Source organism: Hemitrygon akajei, chromosome 17, assembly GCF_048418815.1.
Source record: "Hemitrygon akajei chromosome 17, sHemAka1.3, whole genome shotgun sequence".
Classification (NCBI taxonomy): domain Eukaryota; kingdom Metazoa; phylum Chordata; class Chondrichthyes; order Myliobatiformes; family Dasyatidae; genus Hemitrygon; species Hemitrygon akajei.
The window spans coordinates 38,043,191-38,070,747 of record NC_133140.1 but is presented as its reverse complement, the minus strand read 5'-3'; the positions used below and the strand labels follow the sequence as shown (position 1 = coordinate 38,070,747).

The following is a 27,557-nucleotide window of genomic DNA, read 5'->3' as shown; positions in this document are numbered from 1 at the left end:
CAGACAAGACTAGCAACCCTGTATCCTAGGGTACAGAATTTTCAGGTGAGGCGGGGAGGGACGGTGAAGAGGGAGTGGCATCGCAGTTAGTAAATTAATGCATTATTTCAGTATTGAGGGAGCATATCGTAAATGGCTCTTCAAATAAGGCCACATGGGTCTAGATCAGGAACAGAAAAGATGTTGTCATGTGTGGAAGAGGTGCATTACAGAGCCCACAACAGTCAATGGGGAGTTACAGCAAAGTCTTGTACACAGAATAACAGACCGGGCCTCAGAGCAAAGCCAAGCAAACTTTCTTTTTTGGCCAGGAGGCTGGCTAAACCCATAAGCAAAAGACCATATAAGATTAAGCTTGTCTGGCTTAGTACTACCCATCTCCAAGGAACAGCACAAGTAAATGGTGAGCGAAAGCAGCAGACGTGGCTGAACTACTCTATGCGCTTTCAAGTTTGACACTTGTCAGTTCAAGTTGCAGGAGCTAATGTCTGTGCCTTAGCCTGCGCACTCCCATCATTAACTTGATTTCCTCATGCCAAAGGCAGTATTACAGGACCCAAAAAACATAAAAGCCTACTTTAGCGCTGCTAGTGAGGGGCCAGCGCATAAAGTCTGTATCTCACAAGCAAAACTACGGAAGGAAATGGAAGATCTACACATTTCGTAACAAACAGAGTTGGCAGCATTCTAGGGGCAACATTCTTTTTACTGCATTCTTTAGAAACAAAATCTCACAGTACAGTAATCTGCACAGATTTATGAGTAGATTGTGTGGTGATTGCTTTTACACGGAGGCTATTGGGGAGTTTTATCCACTCAACTCAGAACGTTTATACCTCACCAATGGAAAAATCAAACACAATTCAACAAATTTTCCAAGAAGGGTCACCCAAGAATAAAAGGCAAGAGATTGCTGTGGCTTCAGAGCATCAGAGGACTGCTCCTAGATGCAAGACATAAATGTAGACCATCAGAAAAAAGCCACATAATGCAACCTTGCCCTCGGATAAACAAAAGCAAGTTACTCTTGTTCGTAGACAAAATCATTAATGAAAAGGAAGACAGAGCCAACATTTCAGGAACATCAACATTAGGCTACATCACAAGCTGAACTTTTAAATTGTACACTTACAAAGCATGCCCCACCCACATCACCCAAGAGCAAGCATTAGTTCAAGCCACAGGATACTTGTGGCGAGACTCTTGTGTACCAGAACTCTGTTCAGATCCTGGATGAATAACAGGAAACCAAATCCACCAGGAACAGAAAAATACCCATTCTACTTTTGAAAAGTAAACAATGGCTTGAGGCGTGGACTATTCTTGTCAAAATAAAACGGCTGTCTACAAGCTGCCCTTTTTCCATCAATCATTGTACAGCATTTAGCTTCCTGGTGGTGGGGGTGTGGCCACCTGGTGATTCAGGTGCCTCGCTGACATACGCCTAAGTCACGTCAACCACAGGGCCAGAAAGTGGCAAAGAATGTACTCAGTAAAACACATCAGTGAAGACTAAACCTAGAGCAGTTTATAGGTTCGCGAGCAGCAGGTCCATGATGTGAAGCACATCAGAAGGCTAACGGAAGGAATTAACTGAGCAGTGAAGCTCAGACATCATGGCCCAATATTACCACAAGGTTTTCCAGACATTGCTTCAACTTCAGCAAGTTAAGGGAGAAATATGTATGAAAATAATTAGTTTTCCTATTGATTCCACCAATCCACCACTACCATTTCAAAAATACCTCTAAATTGGGGCATTACTTCAAGCACTTGGGATTCCTACAGTCATTCCCTCTGTGTTCAACTGAGTCTAACAATGCTGATCCATAGTCAATTCGGAGCTGTTTTATGTTTGCGTGGGCTCCTGTTACGAGACTGCTGACAATGATTGAGTGGTGTGAATTCCAGATATCATCTTCCCCCAGATCCCAACCAAAATAAAAACGGCTTAAAACTAGCCCTCCTGTAACTTCCCTTAGGATAAAATATACCACAGTTTATGGAGACCTAGTGTGGTTGTCAAATCTTTTCTTTTAGCACAGTAGTCTTTATGTCCTTATGAGGAATTCAAACCAAACTTATTTGAATCATCCTGATCTGCAGATTTACTGAATGGAATCTGGACGCATTCCATCCCTTTTACTCAGGAGCTTTCAGTAACAGTCCGACATTGCACAACTGCATGCCAGTGTACGCTGCTCACTGCTCTGCTTTCAAATGCTCGACAAGTCCCACCCCCCCTTCGCAATAATCCATTCACCCATTTCCACATAGGTCTCATGGACTGTTGGGAATAAGTAACCAGACTATGTAGGTAAATGGCCACCTCTAAAATGAAACTAACGCAGAGGTGGGAGGAGCAGCAGAAGTGGTGGTTTCTTCTCTGAATTACTGAGATGGTTTCCCAGAAATGTTAGCAGTGTTGGAGAGAGAACAGTGGACAAAATTTTGATGTCCAGTGCAAAAACAGATTCACATACAGACAATAACTTTCACGTGGCATTTCATAAGAAGGCATGCAGCCCATGGAGAATTTGCTGGCTCCCTCAACATACCCAGAAATTCTTCCCCCCTCACCACCCCCCCACAACCTCTTGTTCCTCCATCTCTTTATCAATCTATACCCGTTTCTCCTCCCAATCAGCTTCTCACTTCACCTTCAACTAAAGGTCGTGCATTCATGGAACATTACTGCACAGTACAAGCCCTTCAGCCCATGATGTTGTGCCTAAATTTTAACCTACTCTAGGATCAATCTTCCCTGCTACATAACCCTCTGTTTTCACTTAAAATCATACATGTGCCTAAGATTTTCTTAAATGCCCCTAATTTATCTGCCTCGACCACCACTCCAGGTAAAATCTGTTTAAGGATTTTACCTCCAACATCCCTCCCTATACTTTCCTCCAATCACCTTAAAATTATGCCCCTTTGTATTAGCCATTTCTGCCCTGGGGAAAAAGTGCTTGGCTATTCATTCTATCTGTGCTCTTACCATCTTGTACACCTCTATCCAGTAACCTCTCATCCTCCTTAGGTCCAAATAGAACACACTGCTCACTCAACCTACACTCAAAAGACATGCCCTCTCGGTTTCATCCTAGCATGTAGCCTTCTAGGACCCTGAACTCAAATTCCTTCTCCTGCTGTTCAAATCCAAGTCACCATAATTATTACAACATCATCACAACAAAAGTTGAATTCAAACAGATTCTACAGTTCAGAGCCTCAATCTATCTGTTGGAAGAACTCAGTCAAGCAGCCCATGTAGGAGGGGAGGAATTGTCAATGTTTCAAGTTAAAACTCTGCACAAGACTACATGTACTACACCCACAGTTTACTCTTCCAGTAAATACCATAAAACATGCTGTTAAATAAGGAAGAAAGGCTAGAGAATAGAAAAGCATGAACTGGGTTAAAATTACATGCAGCAGGCACTGAAATCATGAGCACACTTCTTCAGTTACTGCAAGGTTCTGCTCAAAAGATATGAAAACAATTGTGTTCCCGATAATCGGTTTTGTTATGGCTAGCCTGGTACCAGGGAGTACAGTTGCACATAAACTAGTAACAAAAATAGCTTCTTTGGGATTTCTGATATGCTGAGATTTTAGTTAATGATATAAAAAATTATCCTATTCCCAGCAGGTAATCTTACTGTTTTATTCACAGACCCACAGTTCCTCAAGTCGAGCCAAAGGACAGGCTTGTTTCACATTCCCTACATATATATATAAAAAACACTTACACAATTGAATAAGACGGGACGAGATGGGGGGGGTGCTAACCTATCTTGATTTTTGATAAGCATCTTTCACTACAAGGTCAAAGAAGGAACAAAGTGATAGACACAATATGTCGATCCACAGCAATAAAGAGCCTAGTTGCTTCAGCCAGTTCCTCCTGAAGCCAACAACAAGCACAGTTAGTTCTTCCTACACTAAACATAACAATCTGTCCCAACTTGTACCTGGTGACGTTAGGCGTGTTGGAGTTTGCAACTTGCTATCAAACAAGGTTGGGTTTGGCATTCAGCATGTATTTTTAACAGCCCGGGGCACAGTACTGTAAGCATACAAAACCACAAGCTGCCGTGCAACTCACTTGAAGTTCTCAATTGCTCAAAGGCTCCTAAGTTACTCCAGTACATCATGAAGGAAAGCAGTATTCCAAGGGTGTTAGTGGCTCAGCAATACACATCATTGTCACCAAGAGTCACGTTGGTAATGCTACTGGAATGGTGTTGACCACAAATCTCCCCCTACTGGCTGCTCTCCAGAAATATAAACAGACTAAGGTTGGTGGAACAAGGTGGATGGAGATAGATAGACAGACAGATATTCGAAAGATCATTTACTTGAAGGTTATGGGGAAACTATATAAAAGAGTGAGACCAGTATAGATCAGTGATGACATTACTGAATCGTGGAGGGCCTGATGGCCTTCTGCTGCTCCGATTTACTTGTGTTCCCATGAATGATCAGCTTTTTCTGCCACAGGACTACGCCATGCTGCTAGCTGGCTGGCAATTCCGCGGAGAAATGCTAACCTGCTGCACAGCATGGCTCAACACATTTCAGACTTCCGGGGCGTCCCATGGAGAGGGAGCACGTGAAGCTCATGCACTCACTGGAATTTTACTGGGATAACTGGGCACTGGAGGGAGTGCATCCTCACAGTGAGGACTTCAGTTTAAGGTTGTTCCGAGTATTACAAATAAGTTAATAAAGTTACTGTTTTTAAAAAATGCTACAGCTTGTGAGGAAGGGCCACAGTTTCAAACTAAACAGCAGTAAACTGGAGGAAAGTTGCTGACTAGCTGAAACTTTAAGACTATTTCTCTTTACTCGATATTTCTCCAACAGCAAATAGTACCTTACTATCAATTAGATTTAAGAAGCTGAAAGGGTAAAAAGACCCTGATGGGAGTTATATAGAGGCCTCTAAACAGTAACCAGAAAGTGGGCTACAAATTACAACAGGAGACAGAAAAGGCAGGCAAAAAGGGCAATGTTCATGGGGGTTTATCAATATGCAGTTAGACTGGGAAACTCAGGTTGGTGCTGGATCCCAAGAGAGCGATTTTGTAAAACGGCTACAAAATAGTATTTTTTTAAGAGCAGATTGTGGCTGAGCCCACCAGGGGAATGGTAATTCAGGATTGGGTGTTATGTAATGATTCAGTTTTGATTAGGGAGCTTAAGGTAAAGGAACCCCTAGGAGACAGTGATCATAACATGACATAATTCACCCTGCAACTTCAGAGGGTAAAGCTAAAGTCACATGTATAGGTATTACAGTGGAGTAAAGGGAATTACAGAGGCATGAGAGCAGAGCTGGCCGAAGTTAATTGGAAGGGGACACTGGCAGGGATGACAGCAGAAGAGCAATGCTGAAGTTTCTTGGAGTAATTTGGAAGGTGCAGGAAAGTTGAAACATTCTAAGGGAGGATGAGGCAACTGCGGCCGACAAGAGAAGTCAAAGATAACATAAAAGCAAAAAAGATGGCATATAATATAGCAACAATTAGTGGGGCGTTAGAGGATTGAGGAGCTTTTAAAAGCCAACAGAAGGCAACTAAAATGCCATAAAGAGAGAAAATGAAATATGAAGTTAAGCTAGACAATAATATAAAAGAGGATACAAAAAGTTTTTTTCAAGTATATAAGGAGTTAAAGAGAAATGTAAGTTGATATTAGACTGCTGGAAAATGATGCTGGCGAGGGAGTAATGGGAGGCAAAGAAACTTAATAAGTATTTTGTGTCAGTCTTCACTGTGGAAGACATGAGAGTGTCAGGGGCAGAAGTGGAGAAGGGGAAGCTGAAAAGTCTGAAAGTAGATTAGTCACTTGGACAAAGATACTTGAAGAGACTGTGATCTTTCAGGAATCAGTAGATTTGAAACAGTTCCAGAGAACTGGAAAATTGCAAATGGTACTCCACTCTTTAAGAAGGGAGAGAAGCAGAAGGGTGAATTAAGGATTAGGTTTCGGGGTATTTGGAAGCAAATGATAAAATAGGCCACAGTCAGCAAGGGAAAACCTTCCTTGCCAAATCTGTTGGAATTCTTTGTGGAAACAACAGGCACAATAGACAAAGGAGAGTCAGTGGATGTTGTTTATTTGATTTCCAGAAAACTTTTGACAAGATACTCCATACAAGACTTCTTAACAAGATAAAAGTCCATGGTATTACAGGAAAGATACTAGCATGGATATTAGATTGGCTGACGGCAGAAGCAAAGAGTGGAAATAAAGGGGACCTTTTCTGGTTGGCTGCTGGTGACTAGTGATGTGTTGCAAGGGTCAGTGTTAGGACTGCTTCTTTTTTACGTTATATGTCAATGTTTTGGATGAAGGAATTGATGGCATTGTGGTCAAGTTTGCAGATGATACAAATATAGGTGAAAGGGCAGATAGTGTTGAGGAAGCAGGGTGTCTGCAGAAGGACAGACAGATTGGGGGAATGGGCAAAGAATGGCAGATTGAATATAGTGTAGGGAAGTGCATGGTAGAAGGAATAAGGGCATGGACTGTTTTCTAAATGGGGAGAAAATTCATAAATCTGAGGGGCAAAGAGATTTGGGGGTCCTCGTGCCGGATTACCTAAAGGTTAACTTGCAGGTTGAGCTGGTGGCAAGAAAGACAAAGATGATGTTAGCATCCATTTCAAGAGGTTAGAATACTAAAGCAAGGATGTGATGCTAAGGCTTTATAAGACATTAGTCAGACTCCATTTGGAGTATTGTGAGCAGAAAAGATGTGCTGGCATTAGAGACAGTCCAGAGAAAATTCTCAAGAATTATCCCAGGAATTGAAGGGTTAACATATGAGGAGTGGTTGGTTGATGCCTCTGGGCCTATACTCCCAGAGCTGTAGTTTCGAAGAATGAGGGGGGGACCACATTCAAACCTATCGAATATTGAAAGAACTAAACAGAGTGGATGTGGAGACGATGTGCAGAGTAAAAGGGAGTCCACTTAGAACAGAGATGAGGAAAGTTTTCTTCAGCCAGAGTTGTGTAATCTATGGAATTCATTGCCACAGATGGCTGTGCAGTCCAACTCATTGCAGGTATTTAAGGTGGAGGTAGATAGTTTCTTGATGAATCAGGGTGTCAAAGGTTACAGGGAGAAGGCAGGAGAGTGAGGTTGAAAAGGATAATAAATCATTCATGATGGAATTGCAGAGCAGACCCGATGGGCTGAATGGCCTAATTCTGCTCCTATGTCTTATGCATTCAGGGGAATCCAACCTGACTTTATGGAATTGTTCCATTGTAATGTACTACCTGCTATTACTGCCACATTATCAATGCAAAGGTTCACCATCATTTATTAAACCCCATCTTCCAGTTCATTCCAAAAAAGTCATATAAGTTCGGGCATTTATCCAGTGTGTTATTACTTATTAATGACATCATGAAAGAGGCCATGCAGCCCCTCCCCCAAAGTCCACGCTGGCTCCCAGATTAAATCCCGTCAGTGTTAACGCCCCTCTCTGCAGCACTGCAGCTTGTTCTGCTGAACGTGGGTCACAGGAGCTGTGAAGTGACAGCACTAACCGCTGGTTTACCACAGGAGCCTGTCTAAATCAAGGACAGCCTGGGTCAATCTCAGTGCTCCTGAAATTAGTTCATTGGAAAATTAGCCATGGTCAGTCTTTGGCCAGGCCAATGTATTTTCCTCAACCAGTAAACATCTCAAAACAGATAACTTGGTCATTGTACTGTTTACTGTGGGAGATTACCATGCAGAAATTAACTATACATTTTTCACCCTGACAGGAAATTCAACCCCACTCACTAACACACCAGTGACATCCCCAGTGCCTAAGCCAGTGCAACCACCTGTAAAAGGAGGAAAGTTTAGCTTTATTTCCCATGTGTACATCAAAGCATAGAGTGAAATGTGCCATCTGTATCAACTCAAGTCAGCGAGGATTGTGCTGGGCAGCCCACAAGTGTCGCCAGGCTTCCAGCGCCAACGTAGCATGCCCACAACTCACTAACCTCAACTACACATCTCTGGGACGTGGTCACGGGGAGAATGTACAGGCAGCAGTGGGAAGTGAACCCTGATCTGCCAGCTGGCACTGTAATAACACTGTGCTCATCGGCATGCTACTCATACCATCCCACACCATTACAGCTCTCTGGGAAACTCTGGGCAGTCTGCACTGGGCTGCAAACCAGGGGGTGGGTGGAAAGAGGAACACTGTTAGAGAATGGTCCTTAAGAGAATAAAGGGAGATTGAAGGTCTGGGGGAAAGTTGTGGTTGAGGGTCATGTGAAGAAGGGTGAGAAAGTGAAGAGGGATGTGCGACAGATCCGGTGGGTGGGCCGAAGAGGAAGAGGGTGAGTAAAGGTGAGAGTGGCTGAGAGGCAGCACCTGAAGGACAGAAGGAGACCAAAGGGAAATTAAGAAGGTGATTGGAGACTGAGTAAGTTAAACAAGTATGTGTGGTCCAACTGGGTACTGAAATTTTTTTTTAAAAGGAGGCTACCTCATATGCCTAATTCATCCTTCACTTAACTACACAAAGCCCTCACTATCCAAAAATTTGTCTTTAGATGGGAGCTCACAAATGCCAGAGTGGTAAGACCGCAGCCTGTATCTCCAATCATTCTGGACTCCTTGCCACCGGTCCAGGACTTGGGAGTTGGGAGGAAACCTGTGCACCCAGAAGAAAGCCAGAGTCACAGGCAGAACGTGCTGACTCCACACAGGCAGGACCCAGGATCAGGACTGAACTCCTGCACTGTGAGCCACTGCACCCATCACCTCTCCCAACATTAACTAACTTCCATAAAATCAGCAAACTGCCGCAGCTGGATACCCTGCAATAAAAGCAGGAAATGCTGGAAACAGCAGTTCAGGTAGCATCCGTGGAGACAGACCCTGAATTAACACTTCAGGCCAATGGCCTTCTGAGAGCTCCTGCATTTTCTGTTTGCATTATTTCACTTCTGCGAACAATAGATGAGGGCAGGTTTAGAAATGATCGGCTGTTCTCAAAGCTGAACAAGAGAAAGTCTGCAGATGCTGGAAACCCAAGCAATTTAGGAGGAAGTCAGCAGGCCAGGCAGCAGCTATGGAACAGTGTACAGTCTACGTTTCGGGCCAAAGCCCTTTGGAAGAACTGGAGAAAAGAAACAGATGAGGAGTAGATTTATAAGGCGGGCACACTGAGTCCTCATTAAATATCTCGGCCCGGAATGCCGACTGTTTAGATGCAGCCTCACCTGCTGAGTTCCTCCTGCATTTTGTACGGTGCTCTGGATCTCCAGCATCTGCAGAATCGTTTGTGTCTATGCTAACAAAGGTAAACTGGGCAGAAGACAATAGGTCTCAGCGCAAGGAGAAATGAAGAGATTTCCCTTTAAAGCTTCATTTGCTGAGCAACCCTTACTCGGTCAAACCTGTTTATAATTTATACAACATCCTTTGACCGGAAAGCTCTCATTAAATGTACTCTTCGGGTAACTTGTAAAGTTGTTTTTAAAAAATACAGGTATGTGTAGCACACACAGAGTTTTAAATTACAGCCTTCTATTCAGCTCACCTTGACTGTAGGCTGACACCTGCCTTTTGTGATTCATCAGCTGGGGTGAGCTGTGATTTCATGTCCTCGGGGCACGAATCTCACTCCACCATCGAAATACACACGCCAGCTCACACAGGCTCCTTCAGCGTCTTATGTAGCTGAGCTGCCTACCTGCAGGTCCGCCAAGGTTTGAAACCCACCTTTTACTCTCCTCCCCATCACTACACCGCGCCCCCCCCCATAAAAATAAAGTCCCAAAGTCTATTTCTCTCCGAACTCGTAATCCCAACTGAACAGGAAGCTATGAGGACTCTTTACTGCCGTGAATACGGCTCACGGCTAAATCTGATTGCTGGAACAAACTTGAAACTGGTACAAGGACAAAAGGCGTGAGGTTTTAAAACCCCACACTTTCCTCCGTGCAGTGATTTTCTTTAACGGGGCTGTCTGGATGTCAATGGAAGCGCGGATTTACGGACCCCGTCGCTGACAAGTTGCAGGGCGAGACCAGAACAAACTCTTGGAAATGGGCCCTGCTTCTCTAGAACAGCAAAGCGTCCGAGGGACCGACTGCGCCTCCGTCGCTGGGCTTGTCTCCGCAATTAGCGGAAAACTAACGCGACGGCAGCAGTCCAAACGCGTCCAGTGATCAGCGAGGGGCTCCCTACAGATAACGGCGCAGCCCGGCATGAAAAGTTGGAACCTCACACACTGACCACTTACCAAGTAGTTCATCATTGAATTCGGTTTTCCCCCCTCTCCGCGATGTGAAACCTCTTCCAGGTCCCTGAAAATAAAAGCCCTCCACCGCTCTCCTGTAGCGTGTTGTAAGTTTAATACATCATCCAGTAGTGTGACCTCACTTGTGTGGTATGAGATACTGCGAGCTACTCGCAAGCACACTGCCTGGGAGTGAATGCTCGTTAGGTAATCTTATACTTTCCACAGGATTCAGACTCCCAAGGTCTCAGGCTGCGATATGATTGGTTACAGTCAGTCTTTACATATAAATGAGCTCCCACTACGGTCAGAAAGCGCCGCCGCTGAAGGGCGCTGTGTGGAACAGCGATCGGCATTAAGAGCATACACTTGAAATGTTCCCGTTTTACAGTCTTTGCTCCTTTGAGGAAAAGACCGGTGGATACCGAAACCTTAACTATATGGCACTAAACACATGGCCCGACACGCCATAAGTTCGTGCGCTTCTGCAGATCCAGACTAACGCACACAAGATGCTGGAGGAATTCAGCAGGTGAGGCAGGATCTGTGGAGGGGAATAAACAGCCAAGGTGCTGGATAGTAGTGATCCCACTTCCATATGAATTACCCACAGCAGCGACTGCAAGGTGCTGTAAAAGTACTTGCAATGCAAAATCTTCCAAATTCACCGCACGGATAAACAAACCATCTCAGTATCCTCCCCGACACAACATCTCCTACATTGAGTCCCCAGTTGGGTAGGACACATCATGTCCATCTATGCCCGGGCGCTCCGTCCCAACCTCTAGAGAAGTGGTTACCAGACGGACGGTGATAATGATTAAGGAACGTGCTCAAAAAACAATTTCACAACAAGCAGTGATCTGGAACACAGCTCAAAATGCAGAAGCAGCATTTGTGCTGATATGGAGACAGAGGATCGCACTGTACAGACACAGGCCATTCAGCCCATCACATGCAATCATGCTGGCCACTCTTCCCATCTACACTAATCCCACTTGTCCACATTAGGTTGGTATCACATGGCTTTCCTATTTACGTGCCTGTCTAAGTGACTCTTAAAAACAGCGTTTGTATCCAACTTCAACTTTCCTAGCCACAAGCTTCATATGTCAACAACCCACATCACTACTTTATCATTTCCTGTCAGTCACTTTATGTACAGACTCTCCTGTGTCTAGCGTCACTTTATGGACATATAATCAATCAATTTATATAAATTATCTTATGTATTTATATTCATTGTCTTTTTTTGTGCTGCATCAGATCCAGAGTAACAATTTTTCCGTTCTCCTTTACACCAGTGCACTGGAAATGACATTAAACAATCTTGAATATTAATTCTCTTTTAAAATATTCCTCTCAAACTTTCAGGCTCCTTCCTCGCACCTTAAACCTATGCCCTCTTGTTTTTGATACACTCACAGCGGGAAAAAGATTCTAACCATCTATTCGATCCATGATACTTTGCAGAGGAGTATAATTTTATTTATCTCCACAAGATCAGAGAATATAGAAACTCTTTCACTCCAGGGAAAGCAAACCCAATCTATCCAATCTCTCCATAACTGAGGTTCTCCAATCCAGGCAACGTCTGGATGAATCTCCTCTGCAGGCTGTCTGGCACAACCACATCCTTCCCAAAGTGTGGAGACTATAACTGTACACAATACTCCAAGTGCAATCTAACCAGAGTTTTGTAAACATAACATCCTGACTTTTACATTCTATGCCCTGACATATGCTATTTACCTGTGTTGTCACTTCTGGGGAACTACAGACTCAACCCCAAGGTCCACTAACATTCCCACAGCACCCTATCATTTACAGGAGTAAATTCCACCTGCCATCATTCCATCAGTTTTCCATCTCATCTCTAGCCTGCTGAATCCTTAGACAACACCACCAGCTTCTGTGCCTTCACAAATTTAGTAATCATTCTGCCTCCTTTCACATCCAAATTATTAATATACAAGGGTCCTAATGCCGATGTCTCCAATACACTATTAGTCACAGGTTTCCAATCATAAAAGCATCCTCCAACCATTACATTCTACCTCCTAAAATCCAATTAGCCAGCCTACCCTGTATCCTATGTGCTTTACCATCCTGGGCCAGCCTTCCATGCAGGACCATATCAAATACTTTACTAACGTCCATATAGGCAATGCATATCACTCTGCCTTCATTAATTGTCTTAGACACCTCCTCAAAAAAAATCAATCATGTAAGTGAGACAGGAATTCCTCTGCACAAAACCACACTTACTATCCCTGATCAGCCCCTATCTTTGCAAATGTACGTAAATCTTAGACCTCAGGATTTTATCTGATATTTTCCTCACTTTCCTGTGAGTCTCATCAGCCTGTAGGTTACCTGGCTTATTGCTGCTACCCTTTTTAATAGAGAAATAAGATTTGATGCCCTCCAATCTTCTGCACCTCACCTGTGGCTAATGGAAATACAAAATGCTCTGTCCGGTCCCCAGCTATCTCCTCCCTTGCTTCCCATTCCAACCCAGGATAGATTTCATGGCGATTTATCTGCCTTTATGTGTCCCATAATATTTATCACCTCCGTCTCTATATATCTTGGGAGGTTGACAGTATAACCCCAGCAAAGTGATTACCCCACTCATATCATTCCTCCTATAAGACCTCATAGGATGATCCCTCCAGGACATCTTCTCCAAGTAATGGCATTATATTTTCCCTCATCTCCACTTCTGCATTCTCCTTTATCATTTCTGAAAACTCTAGAGGACAGAATATTAGGTTGCCAATCCCCCCTTCCCTCATTGTGTGATATCACAATTACAACTGCTGATCCACGCTCGAAGATCATCTGACCTGCCTTGAATTAAAGTAAATGTGATCTCCCAGCTGTTCGCAGGGATGCAAACTGAGACAGACGTTAACTGGCACTGGAAGATCGTGAACTGGATGAAAGTCACACTTTTGCCAGCCACTGAAGGTGTCTCTTTTATTTCAAAACTCTACTTTGCTTATAATAAATGCCTGGAAATTAAGTATTCCACAGTTGCCTCCCTGGTCTCCTTTATTCAGTCATTTATTTTTATTGCAATATTCACTGTTCCTCTGAACCTTCTCTTACCTCTTATCCTTCTTGCAAAATACTGCATATACCACCCACTTCTACTACCAATCCTCACTCCATCATCTGCTATACAGCCCTTCTCATTGATTTTTGCATTTATTGATTTAAATGTGTCAATGGCAGTGCCAGCAGTTAAATTCATCCCACCCCCAAGTGAACGTTGCAGACATAGAATCCAGGGTAACAATCTGCTGGAGGAATTCAGCAGGGGCCAGTCAGCACTGGGGGGGGGGGGGGGTGGAATGAACTGTCCATGTTGTAGATTGAAACCCTGCAACAGGACTAGGGTAGCACTTCTGCTTTGATTACAGTGATCAGAGGGTACAATGTGCCCTCAAATCTGCTGCTTTGTGAAGCAAGTCTTCCACGAATTTTCCTCCAATGCATTTGCATATCAAATACAAAATCCATAATGAGTTTGCACAATTGGGAGCAATTTAAAAGGCAATTTTCAAAAGTTTGCATCAAAGCCCATTATATTTTTAAGCATGAATATGTGCCTTTCATTAACAAAGCTAAAAAAAGATACACACAAAAATTAAAGTAATTTTAGCAGTTTCAATTCACAAGTTCCGAAACGTAATTTTGGATGACTGAACAAAGCTTAAGGTACTTAGAGCCATTTACTAGTTACCTTAGTATCAGTTTGTACATTTTCATTTTTGACTTTTAAAATATGCTCAATCACACACAGGTGGCATAAAAAGTACCTTTCTTTTTAAATGCTCCTTCAAGATCTGTATACAACTAAATTACTATCTTTCAACAATCATTAATTCATTCTGTGCATGTCATTACCAAAACTAAATCCAATAAAATGGAGAAACAAAAATCATAGAAACTCAGTTTTCATGGAACACAATCTGAAATTAAAATGATCCAGTTTTATGACCATGTTCCACCGACTTCAGGCATAAAATCAATGGAACACACTGATTTTGTCGTCATCGGCGAGGTCTAGAGTTGATGTCAAGATCGTTTGGAATTCAGGAAGTCGAAGCACGATGGCTGGAGGGTCAAGTCTGCAAATGGCTGTGAGTCCGCTGGCTAGGTTGAAGCCCAATTTCTGCAATTCCAAGTCCACTGGACACTGGAGGTGAAAGATGGCCAATCCTGGGGTTGGAAGCCTGTGTACGTGCATGGGTGGGTGGGTAGGAGGGAGACGACAAGGCTTGTGTTGTTTTTGTTGTTTCGTAGCTTGCTGTGTTCTGTGTTGCTCTGCCAAGCGTGGTGGGCATACTATGTTAGTGCCAGAAAGTGCGGCAACACATTACGGACTGCCGCCAGAACATCCTTAACACAAATGACATATTTCACTGAGTGCTTCGACGTATATGTGATCAATAAATCCAAATCATGTTAGGTTGAAAGAAGCAGTACAATAAAGTGGAAGCTCCATCACTTTGATCCTACTTCTGCTTTGACATCAACTCTACCGTTCGGTCATCCACAGGAGGGAGACAATATCAAAAAGATCCAGTTGTGAACAGGTTTGAAAAGGGAGAAAAAATGGGGTACTTTGACATAAGAGCCCACCATTTCTAAAATCCTACGTTTAGATTTAAAACACCTTTGGGAAAACCTTGAGACACTGTATAGTGTGACTGTGGTGGAACATGCTTTCAATTTTATTGCTAATTGCGTCTCATCCTGCATAGATTTACTTTGTCAGCTCTCATAGACAGCAAGAAATGGCTCTGACCACCGTGGAAACGAAATCAAACAAAAATGCAATACAACATTTCACATGGCCCCGTTCTGTCAGAATTTTGAGCACTGCTGAGAAAGTGGCCTGACGGTTTTCTGAAAACCTACAGCTTAGTACATCAGCCAGCTGATAAGACCGAATTGCCATGCTTCCCTTCCCCCTGGGTTTCAGCACCTCACAGTTCCTTCCTCCTGGGAATATTGAAAATTGCCCTGACAGATGCACTGGACCAGGACATGGAAACATTGGTGACCACAGGTGATGTGCCGCAAACTGGCACATAAACTACGGCTTAAATGAAATTTACACTAAATAAGCACTAATTTAATAGCTTATTTTATTGCCTATGCCACAGTATGCAATGCCCCAGGTTTTTTATGGCTGCAAAGCGTGATCATTTTATTTTATTACTTTCATTAGTTGCAGTTGGTCAATTAGAATCAAGCATTTTTTTTTAAAGAACATGGTTGACTTGTGGGGGGAGGGCGTGGTGCATCATGGTAGCATTACAGGTAATGTGACACGATTTATAGCAGCAGTGACCTGGGTTCAGTACCAATGCTCTCTGTGAGGAGTTTGTACCTTCTCCCTATGACTATGTGGGTTTCCTCAACGTGCTCTGGTTTCCTCCCACATTCCAAGACGTATATTTTAGTAGGTAAATTGTTCACATGGGTGTAATTGGGTGGTGCGGGCTCCTTGCTCCAGAAGGACCTGTTACCGCACTGTTATCTCTAAATAATAAATCCTGTTAGCAGATTAGAGACTAAGAAGAGCCTGCCTGGGCAGGCCCGACAAAGGAATTAAATAACACAAGTGTGTGTCTGCCATCCTGTGGTGAATTGGCATCAACTGGCTCATGTCTAGACCTGCTCTGCAAGGTGAATATATAGTAAAATATCCTATAATACTATTTCAAAGACCCGAATTAATATCTCGGTGTTCTGTCAATATTCTCCTTCAACTGACACACTAAAATAGATGATCTGAACATGAATCACACTGTATTTGTGGAACTTGCATAATGCAAAATGTCTACAGTGCTTCCTTTGTTGTAACGATGAGTAAACTTCAACAGTAGATTGTGGTGGAATGATCTGAGACATCCAGAGGTAAAGGAGACTAGATATAAACGGAGTAAAGCCTGCATCTCCATTCAGATGAAACTGATACGAGCAGAAAACCACGTCTCATCTGTCCGCTAATTCCTGATAAAGTGGACTGCGTCACTGATTCTTTCACTGATAAAAGTTGCACTTACTTAACTTATGGATTACTTAATGGGATGAGTAGATGTGCATTTATAGATACAACAAAATTACAAGACCCTCCTCCTTCCTACTCCAACCGAGCATTCAAGTGTAACAAAAGGGACTTCGAGTGCAAGCACTGCAGTACCGCAGGGATCAATTTAGCTCTATTCAGTTATGATTAAGGTCACAAATTTAGTTTTATATGCTTTTATAATTGACTTTTTAAAATAAAAACATCAGAAAGACAATAGCACAATATGACAACTCAAACAGGAAAGTCAAGGGTCTATCCATTCTTTCTGTCATGAAAGTGTGTTATATTATTTATCAAATTTCATCATTGTTTATTCTAGTTACTCAAAACTTGTGGATTTGAAGTGCCAACATTTCTTCTTTGGCCACAAGCATTCTCTCCCATTCTGCACAGCTCTGCTGAAAGAAGTCTGCAGAAACTGTTTATTTACATTAGATCCCTTATCTTGAATTGATGCCCATGGTTCAGGAATTCAGCATTCAACAGATAAGGATCTGTTTCTAACATAGTCAACCCTTTCAGATTTTTTAAAAGAGCCCTGGGTTGTTGGAACAACCCTCCTAAAATCTGTCCTGGTCAAGCCCTGTCCAAACCAGTTTGTCAAATTAAACAGGAGCACGCTTATTTAAACAGAAGGGCTAAAATTGAGCATCACCTTTAAAAATTAGACATCCGCGTTTTTCACATGCTGAATAGACACGACAAGCTTCACCAGTCCGATGACCAGCAAAATAAAAATCTCAACGAAAGATGAAAACAATGAGCACCATGTTAAAATAAAGTCAGCTGGGCAACTTCTTCCCTGAATCAATATGCCAGAACTTTACCTGTGCAGCTTTCAGACAGCTGTTCCCTCCAGGACTCGTAGTTATCGTGCTGACTGATGAGAAGAGAGTCGGAACAGCAACGAAAATCACAGCTATGGAGATGAAGGAAACCAAAGGATGGGAGGTGCTGGGGTGGTGGGCGCTGGATGATCCTGTTCCGGCTCGTCCGGAGGCCCTGCCACACAATGAGCAGGCCCCATGGGCTACTATGCCATGAATGGCCTCAAGCAATGGGCCCAAAGGGCTGCTGTTCACAGCATTTTAAAATGAGGTGCAAAATATAATTTTACTGTGATCTTTGTGATGTTTGTGGACATAACTGAAGCATGGAAAAGCAACCTGACACAATCTGTGAACAAAACATTAGCATGCTCTGTAATCCACATCTCTTTACTGACCTTCTGTGGGGTTTCCTCCTTGTGTTACACATTTTTTAATGAAATTGGAGGTCATGGATTGCACCTCCAGAATTTCCTTCAATGAGTAAGTTACATGGTCAGTGTGGTGAACTACATATACCTGTCTGGACACGCCCCCCCTGCTGACTGCTCCTGTGGCTCCTCCCACGGACCCCGGTATAAAGGCGATTGGAGCCTGGGCCCGGCTCAGTCTCCAGGATGTAGTGTGGTGGTCAATTGCTGCTTGTTCTTTCTTCCAGCCAATAAAAGCCTATATCTCGCCTCACGTGTCCGAGAGTTATTGATGGTGCATCAGTCGGCACATTGTGGGCAGAAGGGTCTGTAATGCGCTGCAGATTTCTGTGTTCTGTGTTTTATGTTCAATAAGCATGAAATGGGCACTCTGCACAAGACGGTGCCCTAAGCAGCAAGCCAGTCTTTGGGTAAACGATGTCCCTAAGAAGGCCGATCATGGCCAGAGTACCAAGTCCAATTTTCCGGCAGTTATTGATCAACTGAGAAATTATCACTAGTGCACAGAATAGGCTTTTATACTTAAACAATTCCTAAAAAGGTACACATTTAGGTCCAATTTTAAGGGACTTTTTTTTCTTTATTCATTTATAGGATATGGTTGTCACCAGCTAAGCCAGCATTTATTGCCCATCCCTTGTTGCCCTTCAGAAGACCATAAGATATAGGAGCAGAAGTAAACCATTTGGCCCATCAGGTCTGCTCCACCATTCAATCATGGGCTGATCCAATTCTTCCCGTCATCCCCACTCCCCTGCCTTCACCCCATACCTTTTGATGCCCTGGCTAATCAAGAACCTTTCCATCTCTGCCTTAAATACACCCAATGACTTGGCCTCCACAACCACTCGCAGCAACAATTTGCACAGATTTACCACCCTCTGACTAAAGTAATTTCTCCACATCTCAGTTCTAAATGGACATCCTTCAATCCTGAAGTCACGCCCTCTTGTTCTAGAATCCCCTACCATGGGAAACAACTTTATCATATCTAATCTGTTCAGGGCTTTTAACAAGGTGCTGTTAACCAAGAAGGTGGTGATGAGCTGCCTTCTTGAACCGCTGCAGTCCCCGGGGTATACATACACCCACAGTGCTGTCAGGGAGGGAACTCCATGATTTTGACCCAACGACAATGAAGGAACAGCAATATGTTTCCACGTCAAGATGGTGAGTGACTTGGTGGGGGATTTCCAAGTGATGGTGTTCCCAGGTATCTGCTGCTCTCGTGGTCAAGTTCTTAATACAACCCCCAATTTTAAAATGAGCACCTTAATAGAATTATAACATGCTTTCCTCAGGTGAAAATTAACCATTTCAGAATTTTATGATGGACTGCTGGAGACTGTTTTGGAAGCCAAAGTCAAATTCAAGTTTATGGTCATATTGTATGCACAAGTAAATGTCTGCACAGGTGCAATGAAAACTTACTTACAGCGTCATATAAGTAGAATTCACAAGAAAAGTTAATTAAACATAGACACACATTATACACAATATTTACAAGAAAGCACAGTTAGAACAGGGCAGCACGTTGGCATAGTGGTTAGCTTTACAATACCAGCCACCTGGGTTCAATTGCCACCACTGCCTGTAAAGTTTGTACATTCTTTCCGTGACCATGTGGGTTTCCTGCGGGTGTTCCGGTTTCCTCCCACATACCGGTTGGTAGGTTAATTGGTCATTATAAATTGTCCCATGCTTAAGCTAGGGTTAAACTGGGTGATTGTTGGGCAGCAGGGCTCGAACGGCCAGAAGAACCTATTCAACACCGTAGCTCAACACATGAAATAAAATGAAAATGACAATTTTAGAACAAAGTGACCAAATTATTCAGAGTATTACAAACTGCAGTGATCAGGATTTCATTGGTTGGTTCATGAACTGAATGGCTGAAGGGAAGTAGCTGTTCTTGAACCTGGTGGTGTGGATTTCAGGCTTCTGTATCTCTTGCCCAGCGTTAGATGTGAAAAGATAGCAAGGCCGAGATGATGGGGAATCTTTGACGGTATATGTTGCCTTCCTGAGGCAGTGTCTCCTGCGTATACTGCCACTCGTGGGGATAGATGTGCCTATTATGTATTGGGTAGAGTCCATGATACTTTGCAGTTTCTTACATTCCTGCACATCTGAATTGCCATAGCAGAGCATGATGCAACCATTCAGGATACTTTCAACGATTTGTTTAAGTGGTCAATGACAAGCCAAATCTCCTTAATCTCCTAATAAACACACTTTCCTTATGATTCATCGAAGTGCTGGGTCCTGGACAGGTCATCTGATATGCTGAAGTGCAGAAATGTAAAGCTACTAACAAATTCCATCACTAATTCCCCAATAGAGACTCATGCATGTAAACCCTCTTGCCCCTTCCTGAAGTCAAAAATCAGCTCTTCAGTTCTGTTGATGTTGAGTGAGAGGTTGTTGACACCACACCACTTATTAGGTGACCCATCTCGCTCCAATACGCTGATTCATTGCCACCTGTGATTTGTTCAACAACAGTTGTGGCATTGGTGAGTTTGAAGATGGCATTAGAGCTGTGGTTAGCTAGACAATAGTGTACGTAGAGAATAGAGAAAGGGTCTAGGCATCTGTATTGGTGGTTGGTAAGGAAGATATGTTGTTACTAATCCTCACTGATTGAGGTCTGTCAATGAATAAGTCTAGTTACCCAGCCGCAGAAGGAATTACAGAGACCCAGGTCTTTAAGGTTAATGATGAATTTAGATGAGATAAATGCAGTGAACACTGAGCTGTGGTCAAAGAACAGCACCCTGACATACAAGTTTCTGCTGTCCAGATGGCTCAGAACAGAGTGAGGAGCCAGAGAAGTTGCATCTGCTGTTGACCTGTTGTGATGACAGATAAATTGGCATGAATCCAAGGCAAGAGTTGATTTGTGCCATAACCAACCTCTCAAACCACTTCACTATGGTTGATGTAAGTGGTGTTAGATGGTCGACACTGAGGCATGCTATCACGTTCTTCCTGGGTATCCGTGAATACTTCAGCCAGCTGGTCCACCAGAATATTCGCACTCGGCCAGGTACGCTGTCTGAACCAAACACCTTTCATGGCTCCACCCTCTTGTCCACATTAGGGACTGATATTACAGGGTCATCCAGAGATGTAGGGACACATGTGGGTGTGTCAGAGCTCTCCCTTTCAAAGTATGCATAAAAGGCATTAAGCTCATCCAGCAGCAATGGCTCATTGCTACTCAATCTCACCGTACAGGAAGTTATATTGTACAAGCCCTGCCACAGCAGTCGAGTGTCTATCTGTGACTCCAGTTTAGTCTGAAATTGCCTCTTTGTGAGCACAATGCCTTCTGGGGGTTCTATCTCGACATTTTATATCACCCTTGGTCACCAGCCCTTATCATCACAGATCTAGTCCTCAGGACATTATGAATCTCCTGGTTCATCCAGGGCTTCTGGCTGGGGAAGACTTTGCATGTTTTAGTGGGTACATACTCATATACACATGTCCTTATGCAGTAAGTAACAACTGTGGCACATTCATTTAGGTCCTGATTGGTCTCCCCATAACTTCCAATTGCGGAGGGATTGTCTACTTGAGTGCGCACACCGAGACTCTACACTTGCTGGAAATGCTGACTGACCCAGACAACATGCTGGGGGCAACTCGCAGGTCAGGCAGCGTCAACGGAGGGAAATTAAATCTTCAGGCCACGCCTCTCAGGGACTTGCGCTGATATTATTTTGTGATTGAATGTTCTGGGTCATAACTAGATGTGCTGTGAGTGAGTATATGTTCTGTGTTTTGCACCTTGGCCCCAGAGGAACAATGTTTCATTTAGCTGTGTATGGTTGAACGAGAATAAACTCGAACCTGAACTTACACAGTCGACATCTTGGGTTGAGATCTTTCACCAGAACTGGAAAGAACGGGCTTCCTTCCTTTTGCCTTCCGGTTCCTGCAGCATTTTTTTGAGTGCTTATCCAATTGGGGTGTTTCCACTTGGGCTACAGTGTAAAAGCTGGACGTTGCCCTGTGGAATCTCCACCACACCTACACCCACACTCCCTCCCCCATCTCCCGACACTCCAGTCCTCAACAATGTTGGCTGCACACACCCCTAATGATGCTCCGCTGTACACAGCAGCTGTGGGATGATTAACCTCTTCCCAAGTACTCCTAGTGAAAAGATTCTGTTTGCAAGCCATTAATTCCAGATGGCAATGTCCTTTCAAATGCATTTTACAGCTTGCTATACTTACAATGGACATGTGATTAAGCTCAGTGATTGCTGTGACACAATTTTTAAGGAGCTAGCTAGCTAAAAATAATTTTCCCCTCCCCCTCCCCTCCACTTCTATTCCCCACTTTGGCCTCTTACCTCTTCTCACCTGCCTATCACCTCCCCCAGGGTCCTTCCTCCTTCCCTATACCTACCTGGCGTCACCTTCTAGCTATCTTCCTTGTCCCTCCCACTTTTTATTCTGGTGTCATCCCTCTTCCCTTCCAATCCTAAAGAAGGGTCTCAGCCCTAAACGTCGACTGTTTATTCATTTCCATAGATACTGCCTGAGCTGCTGAATATTCTTGCAGAATTTTATGTGTGCTGCTTTGAATTTCCAGCATCTGCAGAATTCCTAGTGATTAAACAATAATATAACCTTCTTTATTCAGAAAACTAAATTACCAATTTTATATTTCATTTCAGTAAAGCCAAGGAATGTCCTTTACAACTCAGAATGAATTTGATTGAATAGATATCATTGCATTGAGTCAATTATGTGCGGTGCCCATTAATTCAACATAAGGAAGTTAGTTGTGAATACTTTCCCCATGGATCCAAAATAAGAAATGTCCTTCTCCTTGAATTATGCTGGGCAAAATCCAAAAATGAACCTTTCTAAACATTTAGATTTCCTCTTAATATTAACGTCTAAGAGACAGTCAATTAGTTCATCTCCATGGTGATAATATTTCAAACCAGCAGTTTGAGCAGCAATGCCCAAAGCAATACCACTACTTGAGAGTGATAGTATTTTTTAAATGAAGTTCAGATTCTGCAGTTTAGCCATAAGGAATAGCTGTACATTAAACTGCCAGCATTTTATTACGGTTATTTATAAACTTTGTATGTTTAAACTCTATCAGTTAGTTATCTGTTGCAATTCGAGTGAGAAAATGCAGGAGGGAGGCAAGCTGCACCCTAGATTGTTTTCAATAAATGTGATGTTTACACATCTACTTTACACATTTATACTAGCTTTAATAATCTTCTTTTCTTTAAATCATCGCCCAGCCTCTATTTGGCCGACCCGATCAGTGAAGTCGGCAGAGTTAACACTTTTTCTCTTTGTAAGGTTGTTAACTCTGGTTAACAATCGATGGCCCAAGATGGCAAGAGCAAGACATGTGGCGGTTTGTGAGCAGTTAACAAAACTACCAACTATTCTACTAGATAAACTTTTCCTGGACTATGAGCACTGCAATCCGCAGCCTGTTATTTCCCTTTAGGAGCTCCATTTCCGTATGATCTGCCGACTTTGCGGTACGCTGAGGGATTCGGCGAACTCGATTCTCGAGAATGCAGTTACGGCCGCAGCGCCCACTGCTGCAGCAGATTTGGGTCCAGATCGAAACTTTGGGCCGGATTGAAGTGGTGGAGCCCGAGCAAAAAATGAGCCAGTGTTTAACTGACTTAAGCACCGAGCGAGATTAAAAAGATTAAGGCGTCGAGGCCGAGGGTGAAGGACGGACCAGTGCTCAGTCACTGCTCTATGAGACTTCACTTGCCTCAGCACGGAACTGGCTCCATGGCTGTGGGCTCACTTCCGGGTCTCTGCGGTTCAGGCCCTGTGCGTTACCCGTTTACTTCTTTTTAATTGTTTGCACGATTTGTCCTTTTTTTTGCACATTGGACGTTTGACGGTCTTTGTGGTGTGGGGTTTTTTGTGGATTCTAACGTGTTTCTTTATTTGCTGCCTGCCTGCAAGAAGAGGAATATCAAGGTTGTATATGTGTACAGCTGGGTTTCCAACCTGGGGTCCATGGACCCCTTGCTTAGTGACATTGGCCCATGGCATAAAAAAAGTTTGGTACACAGTATTTACTCCGATAATAAATATCGTTGCCTTTAGTTTAATATGCTCCCGGAGTTCCACCAGATTTACTGCTGCCCCCAATCCTCCCAACCAATGAAGTGGAAACTGCCTCCATCCCCGATGTTTTAGTAAAGTGAGCAACAAAACTGGTCCTATATCTTCGGATTTTCATCGACAAGATAGAAGACACAGTGACATTACGGTTAATTTCCTGAACAAGCAAATCCGAACCAATGATCTAAAACAGGAATTGGAGAAATTAAATTTCACTACTCAGGTATATCTGGAATTCTACCAGTAATTACTGAAATGTTGTAAGAACTCACCGAGTTTATGAATCTCTTATAAAGAGGGAAGTTTTACCTAGTCTGTCCTAATTTTACCGACATGACTCCAGTTCCACAGCAACGACCTTGAACCCTACTTGCTCCCGAATGCATATCAAACCTCACAACTTACGGGCAATTGGAAATGGGAAGCAAATGTTGACTTTGCCAGTAACACTCACAACCTACAAATGAATTACAAACCTTTTAATTTCAGGAGACTCCCAGACCCTCCAGAGACCTTCCAATCGCCTTCTTGGTATGTTTTCTTTGGACCAAAGTGCACTTTGAGTAAGTTTACCAAGACCCAGTGCAAAAGAAAATAAAGCATTTGGGTAACAGCAAGCAGAAGTACAATGAGCCATATGTGTTGCTTAAGCAACAGACATCTATTTTCCCAAGACATTACTAAAACACTGTGATGTAAAGTTGGTTCATTTGTTTCCGTATAAATCAGATGCTTGATCAAAAAGTAAGATCTTTCCCCAGGGCCTCACATACACCCCCCCCCCCCCCCACCGACCCCTTCAGAAACAAGCTCATGTGAACATTTCAGGAATGCAGTACATTCCCAGAGAATTTTATCTTATCCCAGTAATGGAGGGAATGGCATTTCCTCTCCAGGGCCAATGTTCTCCAGGGTTACCTTTGCTATTTAGTAATGAGCTCACAAGCACAACATACAAGTGAATTAAAGGTCCTCCCACAGACCAACCACTAACTTCATATCCACTTACAGATTTTGTAAGGCTTGAGAAGACATTTGTGGATTGGGAGAATCATGTTACAGGGCACAAATTTACAGGGCACTGGAACCTTTGAGTACAAAGTGATCTTATATCATGTTTGCCATCACAGAAACTGTTTAATATATTGTTTATGTACTGGTTGCGAGATATAACTGAAAAACAACAGAGACTGCACACCACTTGCTGGATTATCATTGTAATTGCACATTTTGCATTCTGTATATTATTGGTTTTATGCTCATGTGCTACAGTCTGACAGAAAATATTTTAAAAGGTGGCATCATCTGCCTCCTAAGCACGTACCAATCTGTTTTAGGGGAATGGAAATGTAATGTGCAGTTGTACTGACAGGCTTGTATTCTGCATAGCGGTACTCAGATAACTGCCAGATATGTTGTATTCTGATTGGTTGTATCACGGTTGGTATGGAAGCACCAATGCCCTGGAACAGAAAAGTCTAAAGACCATCACAGGCCAAGCTCACCCCATCACTGAACACATCTACAGGGAACGCTGCCACAAGAAAACAGTATCCACCATCAGGGACCCCCCCCCCCCATCCCCCAACCATCCAGGCCATACTCTCTTCTCAAAGAAGATACTAAAAGCTTTTTTTAAGGGTAAAAGAGAGTCGAGGGTAGATACAGGACCAATACAAAATGACGCTGGAGATATTGTAATGAGAAATGCAGAGAAGGCAGAGGAACTGAAGGTGTATTTTGCATCAGTCTTCACAGTGGAAGACGTCTGCATTATACCGGGCATTCAGCAGTGTCAGGGAAGTGAGGTTTGTGCAGTGAAAATTACGATTGAGAAGATGCTCAGGAAGCTTAATAGTCTGAGGGTGGATAAATCTCCTGGACCTGATGGAATGCACCCTCGGGTTCTGAAGGAAGCAGCTGGAGAGATTGAGGAGGCATTAACGATGATCTTTCAAGAATCAATAGATCCTGGCATTGTACCGAATGACTGGAAAATTGCAAATGTTACCTCGCTATTTAGGAAGGGTGGGAGGCAGCAGAAAGGAAACTTTCGACCTGTTAGCCTGACATCAGTGGTTGGGAAGTTGTTGGAATCGATTGTTAGGGATGAGATTACGGAGTACCTGGAGGCACATGACAAGATAGGCCAAAGCCAGCATGGCTTCCTGGAAGGAAGATCCTGCCTGACAAATCTACTGCAATTCTTTGAGGAAATTACAAGCAGGGTAGACAAAGGAGATGCAGTAGACATGGTGTACATGGATTTTCAGAAGGCCTTTGACAAGGTACTGCTGCACATGAGGCTGCTTAGCAAGATAAGAGCCTGCGGAATTACAGGGAAGTTACCAGCATGAGTGGAGCATTGGCTGATTGGCAGAAAGCAGAGACTGGGAATAAAGGGATCCTATTCTGGCTGGCTCCGGTTACTAGTGGTGTTCCACAAGGGTTGGTGTTGACACCACTGATTTTTATGATGTATGTCAATGATTTGGACTATGGGATTAATGGATTTGTGGCTATATTTGCCGATGATACAAAGACAGGTGGAGGAGCGGGTAGTGTTGAGGAAACAGAGAGCCTGCAGAGAGAATTAGATAGTTTAGGGGAATGGGCAAAGAAGTGGCAAATGAATACAATGCTGGAAAGTGTATGATCATGCACTTTGGTGGAAGAAATATTGGGGCAGACTATTATTTTATTTAGATGGGGAGAGAATTCAAAATGCAGAAATGCAAAGGGCTTTGGGAGTCCTTGTGCAGGAACCCTAAAGGTTAACCTCCAGGTTGAATTGGTGGTGAGGAAGGCGAATGTGATGCTGGCATTCATTCCTAGAGGTATAGAACATAAGAGCAGGGATGTGATGTTGAGAGTCTACAAGGCTCGTGAGACCACACTTGGAGTATTGTGTGCAGTTTTGAGCTCCTTGTTTTAGAAGGGATATACTTTAGAAAGGATATTGGAGAGGGTTCAGGGAAGATTCACAAGAATGATTCTGGGAATGAAAGGGAAACCGTATGAGAACGTCTGGCAGCTCTTGGGCTGTATTCCCTGGAGTTCAGGAGAATGAGGGGGGATCTCATGGAAACATTCTGAATGTTAAAAGGCCTGAACAGATTAGATATGGCAAAGTTATCATGATAGGGGAGCTAGGACAAGAGGGCACAACTTCAGGATTGAAGGACGTCCATTTAGAACAGACATGTGGAGAAATTACTTTCGTCAGAGGGTGGTAAATCTGTGGAATTTGTTGCCACGAGTGGCTGTGGAGACCAAGTCATTGGGTACATTTAAGGCAGAGAGAGATAGGTCCTTGATTAGCCAGGGCATCAAGGGATATGGGGAGAAGGCAGAGGAGTGGGGATGACTGGAAGAATTGGATCAGCCCATGATTGAATGGTGGAGCAGACTCGATGGGCCAAATGGCCTACTTCTGCTCCTATATTGTATGGTCTTATGGTCTTCTCACAACTACCATCAGGCAGGAGGTTCAGGAGCCTTAGGACCTACACCACCAGGTTCAGGAACAATTATTACCCTTCAATCATCAGGCTCCTGCACCAGTATGGATAACTTCAGTCACCTCAACACTGAACTGATTCCACAACCCTTAGCTCACTTTCAATGACTCTATAACTCGTGCTCAGTATCATTTAATTATTTTTATTTGCACAATTTGTCTTCTTTTGCACATTGGTTGTTCAGCAGTCTTTGTTTATGTATATATTTTCCACAATTTCTATCATATTTCTTTATTTTCCTTAAATACCATCACGAAAAA

At 43.3% G+C, this 27,557-nt stretch overlaps 1 protein-coding gene across 2 annotated transcripts in view; it reads right to left on the bottom strand.

The window, feature by feature from the left end:
- Nucleotides 1-27,557, bottom strand: part of bcar1 (BCAR1 scaffold protein, Cas family member) — a 251,279-nt gene that overhangs the window by 103,438 nt on the left and 120,284 nt on the right. Inside the window, exon 1 of one of the 2 annotated variants that reach the window (XM_073069938.1) lies at nt 10,273-10,470. The exons of the other annotated variant lie outside the window; for it this stretch is intronic. Within the exon in view, the coding sequence (XP_072926039.1) occupies nt 10,273-10,287 (15 nt within the window). The 5' untranslated portion in view covers nt 10,288-10,470. Of the gene's footprint in view, nt 1-10,272; nt 10,471-27,557 lie in introns of those variants that run through there. 2 annotated transcript variants of the gene reach the window in all.